The sequence below is a fragment of the Ambystoma mexicanum genome, chromosome 7p (genome assembly GCF_040938575.1).
Source record: "Ambystoma mexicanum isolate Mex_15411 chromosome 7p, UKY_AmexF1_1, whole genome shotgun sequence".
Taxonomy (NCBI): domain Eukaryota; kingdom Metazoa; phylum Chordata; class Amphibia; order Caudata; family Ambystomatidae; genus Ambystoma; species Ambystoma mexicanum.
Window position 1 is genome coordinate 76,826,251 of NC_090939.1, and position 14,125 is coordinate 76,840,375.

The 14,125-nt window shown below is 47.0% G+C and overlaps 1 protein-coding gene across 2 annotated transcripts in view; it reads right to left on the reverse strand.

The window, feature by feature from the left end:
* Positions 1 to 14,125, reverse strand: part of MIX23 (mitochondrial matrix import factor 23) — a 137,640-nt gene that overhangs the window by 97,475 nt on the left and 26,040 nt on the right. Inside the window, exon 2 of one of the 2 annotated variants that reach the window (XM_069635815.1) lies at positions 7,620 to 7,745. The exons of the other annotated variant lie outside the window; for it this stretch is intronic. Coding sequence (XP_069491916.1) covers positions 7,620 to 7,745 — 126 coding nt within the window. The remainder of the gene's footprint in view (positions 1 to 7,619; positions 7,746 to 14,125) is intronic. 2 annotated transcript variants of the gene reach the window in all.

Genomic DNA, 14,125 nt, shown 5'->3' on the forward strand with positions numbered 1-14,125 from the left:
CCAGTTGGAGCAGGAGAAGGGAATCATTCAGTGTTAGGGCCAGGGTAGGAAAGTTAAGACAGAGGACGGACACTTTTAGTTTGAGAAGCATCCTGACGGTGAGCACCCGAGTTATCCTTTAGTTCGGTAGGGCAAACCCTCTAGATATAAGGCGAGATAGCTTTTATTGTTTCAATACAGATCTGTATTTGAAATGTGACCCCTTTGTCCAACTCCTGCTTCTTGCATATCGCACTAAGCTAACTAGCAGGAGTGTGAAATGCGTGCGGTTTGCACTGGCAATTGAAAATTGCCATATCCATTTTGTCCATTGTAACCTAATCCTTTGCATTCATGTAAACAGCCACTTTGAATAGCACGGCTTTTGCATATACAACCTTCTATACTTCTATGGTCCTTGCTTTATTATTTTCTGGCATGTGTGTATTTAAGGATGAGAGGTTGATGTAAATAAAGAGAAACCATTGAAACATAGGAAGACATTTTAGATAATGTATTTTTCATGTTTAGAACATGTTTTCTTAAATAAAACTATTTGGCTGCAGATTCAGCTTTGGCCAAATACTTGCCGAACTAGTCAGTATTCGACTAGATGCTAAATATGCTGTTCTATACACCCCCATTTATAATCCAAGCATGGAGACTGGCCCCAAAGCTGCTAAATGAGCATTAAGAAAGGCAATAGATCATACTTGGTATGTGTTTATTAGGAGGCTAGCAGCACACTAAAGATGACAAAAACTGTTCTGTCTGAGGGGTTGCGCATGTGACATGAGCAGGATTTAGGTGCAGTGAAGAAAGGGAGCAGAGTACACTTGATGTGTGCCACCAATGAGAACGAGTAGTGCACAGACACATGCACACTTCCACGGACACACAAACTCAAAGAACAGGCACACAAACAAGTTCACATGGTCATTCACTCACAAACAAACATACCACACCGACACAGACAGGTGCACATGCACGCAGACAGGCGCACATGCACGCAGACAGGCATGCCCTCAGATACAGACACATACATAGCTATATATTCAGATAACCATGTGCACAGGTACATGGACACGGATCAGTGCATACACACACACACACACACACAAACTACAGACACCCACAAACAGGCATACATGCACACACACAAACAATTCCACCACTAGCTCCACACACACATTCTTGTTCTAGATTGAGCAGCTTGCTAGGAACATAGCCCTGTTGTCAGCAATCAGTACAGTCTAGTTGTTCAGAGCAAGTGGTGGATGCAGATGATGGGAGACGGGCCTGGGAACATGTTACGCAAGAAAGAAGCTACATGTGTGATGCGAGCAGGAAAGAGCACACATGGTGCATTGCTCAGATGTATTGTGCAGGATAGGATAGCAGGTGTTGATGAGCTTTTTGACAGGCATCAGAACAGCGAGCAGATAGGGGCATTAGTCAGAAGGCACAAGCAAAGTGTAGGAAATTAAAATAACTGGGGAAAAAATACAGAGCAGAGGGGGGAGACCAATGTGTGAAAAAAAACTGCAAGCACGAGTATACAGTTCAATTGGTTGCCAAATTATTTGAGAATAGAGCATGTGGCGAGAGCATGAGTGCGGCTTGGTGCATTGAGAGTTTTAGAGAAGAGGGTAGGGTACAAGTGAAGAACTGGGAAGAAGTGGATGAGTTGCAAGGCCTGAAAACTAGTAGCAGGGTGCACAAGCTGAATGGTCAATGACATAACCGAGGCTACTGCAATATACTCAGGTACAGAGAATTGGATCGCAGTGGGGCAGAGAGGAGAAGAGGTGCTTTAACCGATCAGAGAAACATGCACCGAGCAAAGAATGAGAGCAGGTAATGGATTCAGGGGATGAGATTGGTAGTAAGACATGTAGAATGGGAGTAAGAGTAGGGGTGGGTGCACAGGCAGGGTGCAGTGAATGGATATAGGGTCGAAAACATAAGCGGAATTCTGCCTACCACAAAAGGGGATCCTGTTCCATGAGAGCAGAAGGACAAGAAAGAACAGAGTAAAGAAATCAGCATCACAGAGTTGGACATAGGGATCACTTATATTCATTACAAAGAAGGTGAAATAGCCAGGAGAGGCAAGAATCTTTGTAGACATCAGGCTCCCAAACAAAAATAAGTTGGAATGGCACTATACCAGACCATCTGCAACGTCAAGACGGACTAAAACGATGCCAATGTTAATTTGAATCTCAATACAAAGGCCAGAGATCTCTTGGGCTATCGCAACGTTTTCCAATCCAGGGTTTGTGTTTGTGTGGGGAAAGAAGTGCACATACCCAATGTTTCAACAACATCAACTAGTCTCACAAATGCCACATCAAAACATCAACCGCTGGATGCCAGTGGCGTGCCCTTTGAAAGTGGAAGGAGTACCAGCTGTCTGAAAGATAACCTCCTCAGAACGTCCTGGCGGTGAGAAGTTTCCTGGTAGGCATGGTGAAGTACTAATGCCGGTTCATCGAACTTGCCCACTCGGTCAAAGCCTAATCACAATCATTTGCACAGGAACAACTAATGGAGTTTGATACAGAACTATTTGGCTTTCCAAGCAACCACAGATGCCCTCTCTAAATACACCAGCATGGCCTACGTTTATCCTTTGATATGCACAAGGAATGCAGTGGATGTGAGCCTATGTGGACTGGAGGCTGTGCTACTACAAAACCACCGAGGTCACCACAGGCATATGCAAGCTAAGCTCAGGGATGCCACATGCTTTGAAGAAGCACAAAGATAGCAGTGGATGTAAGCCCACATGGACTGTATTACTACAAAAGAATAACCAAGATTAACAGGGGCATACACAAGCAATGCCAACACTGTGGGCCTGTCAACACTTGCACCTCTATTTAAAGAGACCTCCAGGTTGGTGTCCTACCGCAACCCACTAGTGCTTCATTTCAAGGGCTTAATGCCTAGACTCCAGTCAAGAAAGGAGATAGTGATTCTACAGCTCCAATCAGAAAGGAGGTCCACCTGGCAGATGTCAACCTTGCTGACTACTTCGGACTTCCCCAGCAGCAGATCACAGGTGTCCAGCAAAGGAAGATCCAAGCAGAGGAACGTGTCAAATTCATTGTGGCCTATACCTCTCAAGTTAAAGGAGATTGTCTCAGCCAAACAGAGGACGAGTGCATGCAAAAAGCTGTTGCAGGGACACCCAACTGCAGGAGAACTGGCTAAGCATAACAAAGCTCAAGAAAAACATGCAAGCCATGATGAATGTCCAGCATGAGAAGCCAGTAAAACTGGCCCATGTCACCACCAATGAGTGGCCATATCAAATGAACAAATGCTGGAAAAGTCCTTATTCCGATATGTTGACGCCAAGATAGACGTGTACATAGCTAATTGCATGCATTGTTAGGGCAGCTAGATAAAGCGACAAAGCAACACCAGTCAAAAGCCTAGGAGGAAAGCGAGAGTAGAATTTTCCAGTTTGCCAGAAGGCCTGCAGCTGCTGTTGGTCATCAATGAGCTTTTGATGATGTCCCAATTTTGAGTCTGTTAGTTTGACAGCCGCAGAAATGGTTAATAAGAAACTTGAGATATACTATCCATCATTGGCTCCTGAAGGAGAATGAGGCTGCCAATGAATACCTTTTCCAAGGCAAAGAGATCCAGTGATGACAGCAGACCATGGGTGTGGCTCATCGAAGGAGGACTCCACAATGGCCATAAGCCAATGGAGAGATTGCGTGCATTTTACAGATGCTTAGGTAGAGCCCGATTGTGGTAGACGAAACCACTGACTCGGAGCTTACTGTACAAGTTCTTGAAAGAATGCTGGTTTATGTCTCACTCGTCCACTAGCAGCCCTACTTCTAGGTACAGTGCTGGGCTGGACTACTCCCACCCATGCCTACTGTGCCACATCGAAACTGAAAACATGGACAGGTGCAACAAGCAAGTGAGAAAGAGGAGGCACTAGATAGTTGGACAAACAGATCCGAGAGATTACTTTGCTTTTTGACCTGTAGACGAAATAGAAGGGCCCGGTGCAATTTGAAACAAGCCCCTCGATATTCATAGCGCAAACTAATGTTGTGACCGCTATCCACAGTGAACGGCAAGTTCTGGGATCTAGTACTGCTTCATTCAGAACAGCTGTACACGCCATTGGTGGTGTTGGGTCAAACAATGATTGAACGCACCATTTCTGAAGAGGCAAGTCAATAGGTGTTGTGCGCTCTTGAATCTGAACCACCCAGGGAGGTTGGAGCCAGATGGCCCAGCTCTGCAAGCCAGGCCAGCCAGAGTCACAGATGGGAGAGGATAGCAAATGCCATCTCACACCCCAAGTTTGTCCGCCATCCATCAGATGATGCGCCCTTGATTGTGCAAATGGAGTGCTCTGTAGTCGCACATTAAACAGAAACAGTTTGACGTTTGACTGGGATGCTAAGGGTCAATCTACCTTTCACGGAGGGTCCCAGACTTTGACTTACATTCCCACAATGCTTAGGCTGTGATCGGGAGGACATAGTGCAGCCCAAACACTTAGGAAGGCAATCCACTGTGGGATATGCTGAAGGTCTGCCCTTCAATGGCTGGAAACCAGGCATCAGGCCTACTTAAGCATTTGCCTCTGTTCCAAGGTGCCTTCACACCAATGCACACGACAGACCGTTGGAGGATCCATAGGTTTCTCAAGAGAAGGGCCGGGGTATCAAAACAGGAAATATGTCCTAGTGAAACGAGACAAAACCATGGTCCAAGGAAGGCCTTGTACAACAAGCACAGGACAGCGACAGTCTTCTCCATTAAACTGCTATAGCTGACTGCAGGAGCACTGACACTGCAATGAAGAAAAAAAAAACAGATGTAAAGGAAGCGTCTGTTGCTTAAACAGTCAAAAGGAGTTGTCAAAAATAGACTGAATAGCTCCCTGCTTTGTGAACAACTGGTCCCTACTACTTGGCACTCCTGGATAGCCAACAGCTGCAGGTAACCAAACACATGCAGCAAGTAAAGCACCATTAACTCCCAGTACTCTTTGGCGTGGGGTACCTACATGCACTTTCCGATGCCCAGCGCTGCTCTAAACAAGAAAATGGTGAGGGCTGCCACACTTCTGCGACAGATGCCACACTTCTGCGACAGATCCCACTTGACCTGCATGATACACAGCAGAGATGGTTGGCAACTACACATGCTCAATATTCTAATGTATACCCTCTTACGAAACCATTCATGCTCAGCGCACTGCAACCACATTCACAAGAAGGACACCACCCACACACAACCATCCCTCTAAATGTATTAGACCATTGTACCCTACTTCTAAGTGTTGCCTCCCAAAAACGTGATCACCCATTGGGCATAGGGTCAAAATTATTGATCACCTATAAACCAACTCCTTTTACATGTAGTGCATTCCATTACATGATTGCCCCAAAGCTACAAAATCCTCAATGTCGCCCGTTTAGGTGAATTCCTGTGCACCCTTAATTGCATGGCAGCCTATTGGGCACTACAGTGCCAAAAATGGCTGGTCATGTTTTTGAAGCAATCTTTGTACTTCTTGTCGTTTTGGCTGAAGGCTGGGATATGGCCATATATGGGCATCCTCTTGGCAGGTGTGATCTAGAGTAGAGGTGCACTCAATTTTTGCCAATTTTTTTTTAAATTAATTAGATAACCTATGATTATATGTATACTCGGTTGACCCTTAAAGGGGAAGAAAATGTAGGTGCTGTCTGCTGAAATCTTGGCTACAAGATCATATACCATTGAAACACAAACGGCCTTCCGTGAACATCGGAGGGCAAGCAGCAGGGCACACTGTAGACAATATAAAGAGCCCGGGAAGTAGACTGTGTGTGAATGGACAGATTACGGACAGGTAAAAGGCTGCAGATGCTCCATACGCATTCCAAACCTTGAGTGAGTCATGACTGTATCTCAGCCATCTGTCCACGACTGGACAGCCTCCCAAAAGTGTGAATGCAGCAGGCCCCCCGATAGGAGGGCGGCCGTCTCCCCGTCCCAGGATTTCTCTTACTAAGAGAGGATCTCAAGCCATTCTTCAGTCGTCCACGGGAAAGAGGCTACCGAAGGATGACTGCTGGGACCACCATTGGCCAAACCATCCACTGGAAGTTGAAACCCTGCTCTTTACTCGACAGCAAAGATACTCCATGGTGCCCCTCTCCTTTGAGCAGGTGGGTTTGAAGGATTTGAGGTCCTGTATCTGGAGCACAGCATCCAAAGTGGGGACTTCTCTTGTTGCTGGGATCTCGTGCTGTGAGTTACGGAGCTTCGTCCTTTTGCCTGTAGACCCTGTACAGGGTAACTTCAACTGTTTGTCATGCATGACGTGTCCTTGGGGTCCCCTTCAACGTCACAATAGTCTTCCTTCAACTTCATCCTATTCCAGCCCGGGGTGATCCAATAACAAAATGTTTGCTGATGGAGACCAGAACTGCCAAATCACCCGACCCAGCTGTCATAATTGGCACCAGAAGAACAGTCTGCACCTGCAACCCCGGACCTTCAACCTGGAACAGATGAGGGCAGCTGTCCCCCAATGGCCCAATTTACCAAGGTTTGCCGTCATAAGAGTTTGAGGGGCTGGGTTGCTTACCGGTTTTGATGCCCCCTGCCAATTACATATTCATTCTAACAAAGTGATAGACTTCAGCATCTTGGGACTGGGTTGGGTGGTGTACCCCGAGCCTGGGCATGGATGACTGGGAAACCTGACTCATCGCACAAATAGTACACTACCGCTAGTTCAAACAGCCACAGCAAGTCTCATTGCTTCCTGTGGGAAAAAGGTGAATAACTTCACAAACTACCCCAGAATAGCCAGAAACAGTACCTTGGAAATTGGTGAACTCTGTTCTTAGAATAGGGTTTCTACTTATTTAGACTAATACGGAGTAATGGTATTCCCTTTTAATATTGTAAGGCGTACGATATAGTGTCCAACATGGTTTGCTAATTCCCCACCTTAGGTTATTGTTAAAAGTGTTGCTTATGAAATGGTGTGAATTCTAAAGTGTAGCATGTTCCATTTTGGACGCCAACCTGTGATGTATGTGTGTATATATTGGTTTACCACCTTTTAGTATCTTTATTTTATTGTTTAACCAGTGTGTTGCAGTAACTTAGTAAACTGTCCACACTTTGACTGCATATGTTGCTCAATCGATTATTTTGTACTTACCTGGGGGGACAATATGCTGCTTGGCAATCTCTTATGCATGTTAATTACGATGCACACCAAACCGCCGATTGCCTTAGTCCAGGCCAGGGCTGTCCAAATCCAGGTCCAGAATCCTGCCACGTTTTCAGGATGCCCCTCATTAATATTCATGAGATAAATGTGCATTCAGTGATTTTAAACGTCAGCAAAATGAATGAGTGATATCCTGAAAACCAGTCAGGATTCCAGCCCTTGACACCTGGAGTTACACAACCCGGGTCTATGCCTTACTGCTCTGCCTCATTACCAAATTGGTTAGACCTTTGTGTGAAGCTTTTGCAAGTCCACCAAGGATGTCTTCCCAAGACCCTACACCAGAGGTGGCTCGGAAAAATCTACCATGCACAAAAAAGATATAATTACAAGGAAAAGAGTGGAAAACCTCCACACTCACCGACTCATAGAGCTGTTTACAGGTCTGGCTGGCGTCAACTTTCCCCGCAAAGGAAACTGTGGGTATCGTCGTGTTCAATCCATGGACTATCCTATCATCTATCATTCGCATGGTTTTGAGAGTTTCCTGCGCAGGTGTTGTGAGAAAAAGAGAAGAAAAATAATCTGAAATCCCTTCAAAATGCAACGATTACAGAATACGCTAACGCACACTATCAAGTTTGCGTTTTGCCTGCTGACTCAGACAACACTACCAAGAAAAACACTTGGTGCAGAAAATCGGTGTATGTAGTAGTTGCACTTAGCCTGTGTAGTGAACTGAAACAGTGTTATTCAAGGCCAAGAGAGTAGAAACAAACAGGATGAAAACACTTTGAATGCGTGGCGAGCAAAACTGAAATATTTCTGCTCACATAAAGAGCACCCGCCACCCCCTCTAAGCAGTCTCTGATGGAGCGTCTCCACTGCAGGCAAAACATGGCAGTATGGATCTGCATATGGCATGGTCACAAGTGTTTAGATGCTACAATAGTTTAGACCAGTTACTGGGAAGATGCAAGTGTCTCAGAGAACGCTGGGCTTCTGCAAGATACAGGGGTTTCACATGTAACTAATCTATGGCAAAGAGGGGATCGATTGGGTGGATCAGTTCTATTTAAAAAGGAAATTCCTTTGAAATTAGGAATAATTATTAGGGTATTTATAGAGTACAGACCTAGCTTCGGGAAGCAACGGAGCGTTTTACAATCATAGGGGGAAGAACACAGAGAGGGAAGCAAAGAAAAAAGGGGCAGGCGCTAATAGGGGAGGGCAAGGGTGGACATGTGGCAGCAAAGGATCCCAAGGGAGGAGACAGTGGGAGCAGATCACTGAGTCTCAGGTAGGGTGGGGAGTGCAGAGTGTTCGGGAGAAGCCATTCCCTGAAGAGGAAGATGAAAAGCCTGATTATTATAAGGGAATGACCAGCCTGCCACTTCACAGGCTATGGATGACCAAAGTCATTGGGTGGGCAGAGTTCTTCCTATACACCCATCCTGAGAGAGGCAACAGGACACAAGTAACCGACCATGCTGCTGAGAATGTTTTAAACGGTTCAGTGATAAAGTGAAGACTATACAAACAAGTATGAAATTTACACACTATCTGTTTCTAGTTGTTCCTATATCCAGTCATATCCAGTGGCTCGTGGTGTATGTTTTGCCTTGCGGCGAACTGCTGATTTATTTATTTTTGTTATACTGGTTTCTCCTTTACACATGCGCACTCTGGCACCTTTGTTCTCCCCTTGGGCCGCTGCTTTGTGGCCTCTTCCTGCTCTCCCCCCCTGGGCCCTCCTACCAGCTCGCCCACCTCCCGTGATTGGTCCTACTTCTCCTTTTAAATCACCTTCTTAGGGTAGTCCCACTGCCTGTGCAGCCCCCTCCGATGAAGGGCAAAGGGCAGCACCCACAGTAGCAGCTCTAGAGGGCGTTTGCCTGTGTTCGCCATGGGAGCATGCAGTGCCGCTGTCAACCAGCAGCGCCTGACAAGATAAGAAATGTGCTGGCAGGGGGGCCGGCGCAGCCATTACTGCTCCCTATGCATCTGTCCCTCCTCTCTTATTACTCTCATTAGCTAAGTTTGCAGACTGCTGCAAGTCGCAGTTTATGTTATCCATTTCTGGCACTAGGTGAATTGTGGTTGTTGCCATTGGGGGCTTACCCCTTTTCAGGAAAGTCGATTCTATGTGTTTTAGTCGAACCTGTGTGTTTTTACTGCTGTGTTTAACAATTAGGTTTTTCCCCCTCATCTAGGAAAGTCGAATCTGTGTTTCTACAGTGCTGTTATGTTTTTTAAAACGTTTTTTCCCTCTATCCCTCCAGCCAGGATTTTTCCCTCTATCCGGATAGTTCTTCTAGGTGTCCTGCTTTTCTGCTTCATGATGTAACCCAGGCCTTTTCCCCCACCATTCGTGGACACTTGGATTCACGATTGCTGCTTTGTTGGGTGGTGTAGTTCGGTTCTGTGCACTGCAGTTCTCCCTCTTACACTCTTCTTCCCCTTCCTTTTCTCTGGGCTCTGCCTCAATGGTGCTCTCCATCTCTCCCATATTCTCCAACAGTTATTCTATCACCAATCCGATCCCTCACTCCAGGTCTGGAAGGAAGAAGTTTAAGATGGATCTCCTGGTCTCCAATCCAGGCCTGCCCTTCGCCAACACCTATGTCAACGCTTCTTCCAGGCAGACTTTCACCGACAACCTATTTGTTGTCCCCTCTCCGGACCTTTGGATTCCCCATTAGGTCACAGTGCTCTCCCTGTTCTCTTCCCTGCCCACTAATGGTGGCACCCATTGGGAAGTACTCTTGGTATCCTTCCTGTCCTCTAGGGCCATCATTAAGGTCTACCTAAATGGCACTGTCATGGTCCAGGTCTTTCAGACCAACCTCCTCCTCCTTGATAGATTCCGTCTCATCAACTTCCTCCCTTCTCCTGCCACTCCTCCTCCTACTCTTGCCCCCCCCCCCGCCCACCCCCTCTGCCAACTCCGACAGGTGTACCACACTCCTGTACTCCTCAGAAGACCTTCAAAGTGGCAACCTGCTACACTTAGCTACCCTTAACACTTGCTCTGCCGTCAAACACTCCTCTGACATCTGCCACTTCCTTGAAGACCTCAACCTAGACGTCCTTGCTATCACTGAGACGTGGTACACTGCCAGCTCTGTTACGAGTTTTGACACTCCTCCCTGAGGGCTACAGGATCCTCTCTAAGCCCAGGCCTAACCAGTCCAGGGGCGGAGTGGCCCCAATATTCCCTGAGTAGGTCTCTGCTACCAACATCCCCACTCAGGCCTACTTCTCTTTCAAATGCCTCGCCTGCAGACTTGGTGTCCCTCCTGTCCTCTCTCTGAATCTAGCTACCATCTAAAAGCCCCCTCACCAGGTCTCCCTCTCCCTATCAGAGTGGGCTGACCTCATTTCTTCTCTCCTGGCCTCTACCCCCAAGCTTCTCCTCCTCGAGACTTCAATATTCACCTCAACTCCCCTGATGCAGCCTCTAGACTTTTCCGCAACCTCTGCCACTCTCCCTCTCCATTCTTCCCTTTGGTGTGAAGCACTCAGCCGGACACACTGTGGATGCTCATCTCTGCAGACATCCCCACCTCTAACCCTCTCATTACTCCTCTCTCCTGGTCTGATAATTCTCTCCCATCCTCTCATCTGGACCTCCTGGATAACCCGGCTAAGCCCCCGTCCGCACTGCCAGTCTCCTTCTCAGTCATTCGACCCATGAAGCAAGTGTCAATTGCTGCTTTTGCCGCCACCTTCACTCGCCCTCCTACTCCTGCCATTGACTCGCACTCTCACGCAGCACTTACTAACCTTCAACTCTCCATCTCCAACACTCTGGACATCCTTGCCCCTGTCCGCATGAAACCTGTCTGTAAGGTCAAACCCTGGTATGACTCCAACTTGGCTTCTCTGAATTGCAAGTGCAGAGCAGCTGAGCGGAAGTGGCAGGCTTCAGGCACATGCTCTAACAAACTGGCCTGCTGCATGCTCCAAAGGAAATACAGATTTTCCATCTGTCCAAAGAAGAGAGCCTATAACCTGCATCTCTGGGGCCAGTAACAACACGGCTGAACTTTTCAAAATCTGCAAGGAATTCGCCAATCCTACTGAAGTCTGCTCTTCTCTGGCCTCTCACGTCATTACTAAAACTCAAGACATCCTGTCCTCTCTATCCTCTACACCTCACCCGCTCTCAGGCCTTCCACACCCCTTCCCGCCTACTCTCCTCCTCTCCCATATCAGCTGATGAGGTTTCGAGACAAGCTCCTCTATGAAAGTCTCATCCAATCTAGAGCTCTCCTGCTCCTCCAGAACGATCAAGGACAACATGGCCTCGCTTGCTCCAGCCTTGGCTGATTTCTGCAATCACACCCCCTTTGCCACTGGATCTTTCCCTACACCCCTCACGCACTCCCTTGGCACCCTCTCCTCAAAAAGCCTTCTGACAACCTTTCCCATCCGTCTACTACCACCCTATCTTCATTATCCCCTTCCTGGGCAAACTCTTGGAGAAGCTGGCCATCTTACAACTCATCCACCACACTGAATCTGTTGGTTGTCTCCACGACCATCAGTCTGGCTTCAGAGCCACCAGAGGCACAGAAACTGCACTCCTGAACACCCGTGAAGACTTGCTCTCTAATCTCAATTCCAACTCTCCTTTCGTTCTCATTCTTCTTGACCTCTCCTCTGCCTTTGATACGACCAATCATGCCACCCTTATAAGTCAGCTCTGCGATACCCTTGGCATCACGAATCCTGGCTGTGGACTGGCTGGCCTCCTTCCTCTCTGAACGACCTTCCCAGGTTCAACTGGGCCCTTTTCTCTCTCCTCCATCTTACTCTCCACGAGTGGTGTCCCTCAGGGCTCTATTTTCCCACCTTGGCTTTTCAACAGCTACTTTGCCCCCCTAGCCCATTTGATCTCCGACTTCTCGCCCAACTTCCAGTGTTATGCAGATGACACGCAACTCTCCTTAATGCGTCCCTCCTCTGGCTCCTTCTCTTCCTCTCTCATACCCGACAGTCTGTCTGCTATTCAGGCATGGTGCACTGTCAACGATCTCTGCCTTAATGCCAGTAAGACCCAGATCCTTCTCATTGGTACTCCAGCTCTCCCCTTTCCCCCTACACTTATGCTGCCTTCCATGGGCCCCTCACCCTCCTGTGAGGCTGAAGACCTTGGTGTCATATATATTCATATTACCCCTCTCCCCCTATCCCCCCCCCTATAGCAGTTCGGACTGGACTTCACCCTTTTTGGGCTGGGACCAAGCCCCATTTACATATGGTCTTTCCCCTTTTGTTATGGCTTGGCAAGCAAAGAACGATGGTCTGGAGGGTTGCACAGAGCAATGCCAGTGGTTGAGATTAACTCTAAACCTTCAAGCCATCAACTCTTTTGTTTTGCAATAACAAATTCTAGGCTGGAGACCCCTGATAGAAGAACGCCAAGAAATATAATAGAAATTGATAGCAGAAGAACGTTACCCCCACTTTAGCCCTCGCTTGACCCTAGCCAACCTCACACCTGCCAACCCCCACTTCTGCCTACCCAGGCCGAACCTTATCTAAGGCCTGCATACCTCCATCTTACCCCCAACACCTGCCTATACCCACCATACCTCACACCTGCTTAACACCACTCTTCTGCATTTAACTCTACACCTGCCTATCCATATCTGCCATCTCTATGGAACTGGATGGTAGGCTAGTGCCGTTTGTGCAAGTCTACCCCCTGTACATTTTGGGGACAAATCCCACTGCTCATTTGACCTGGACGGTTGTCACTTCCACTGAGACCAGTTATGCAGAGCACAGCTTGGCTCATAGGATCAGAATAGAAGTGTGTGCACATGGGGCAGTGGGAGGATCAAATTATTGTGATGCAGTAACCTGACCCCAGCAGCCACATAAGCACTCTGTCATACGTCACTTCATTGTCAAAAGCAGAGTGTGAGATGCTAGCAAATTTGTCAGAGATGTCACCCTGTGTAGTGAAGAAGTGGCCACCTCAGTGGCAAGTCAGGGATTGTACCAGCTTGGCATTGAGATTGTTGGGGCAAATTTCATTTTTCCTCCCATTGAGGTCAAAATAAATTAATTTTGTTTTATTTTACTAGCCTTCCAAGGTCAAGAAGCACACAAGCATATGCAGTCTATGCAGTCACCCTTAGTTTCCTTCAGTTTATACTGACCCTGTGTGAGAGGTCAGAAATGTGAGGACAACTTTGTGAAAGTTTAACAGATGCCATTTTATTAAAATCAAAAAGGGTCAATAAACGCCTCACTATCCCTAGCCCAACGAGGATTTCCCTGCCTACAATAAACTAAAGGAACACACTAACAAAAGGTTTCTGTCACTCGCACTTGTATACACACCAAATCAATGAGGAAATATAGGGCGGTTTAACAACAACAAATGGAACAGTATAAGTCACACAACAACATATGCTTCTTCTGATAACTCCTCTTCCCCAGATTCAAGCAGGTCTTTCTTTAAATGTTCAAAAAGGATAAGGAAATCCTGTGTCATAACAAAAAGTTCCACTTCAGTTGTTTTTCTAATCCAATTTGACAAAAAGTTCCAACTTGGATTCCAAGGATATTTCACAATTGTAACAAAGCTTTCCTCTTTCCACTTGTATTTGTTAGGGAGAATTATCTGTTTAGGCTGAATTTCCTAACCTAGTGAGTCCCCCTACAGCTTTGCTGGATTTTTGGGGTTTATTTTTTCTCCTGCCAAGAGTGAGACTCTTGTACCCTCACTCTTGGGCATGATTTGAGTGTGTTTCTTTGAATCTAGATGTGTTTAATGGGCTATGGGGTCTTTTACCCCATAGGGTTTCATGTGTCTTTGTGATGTGTGTTACACAGCACCCTCAGTGCAGTGACACAGGGGTGTCATAGTGACCCCCCAGTATAGACTCCATACCCTGGGACTGACTACTG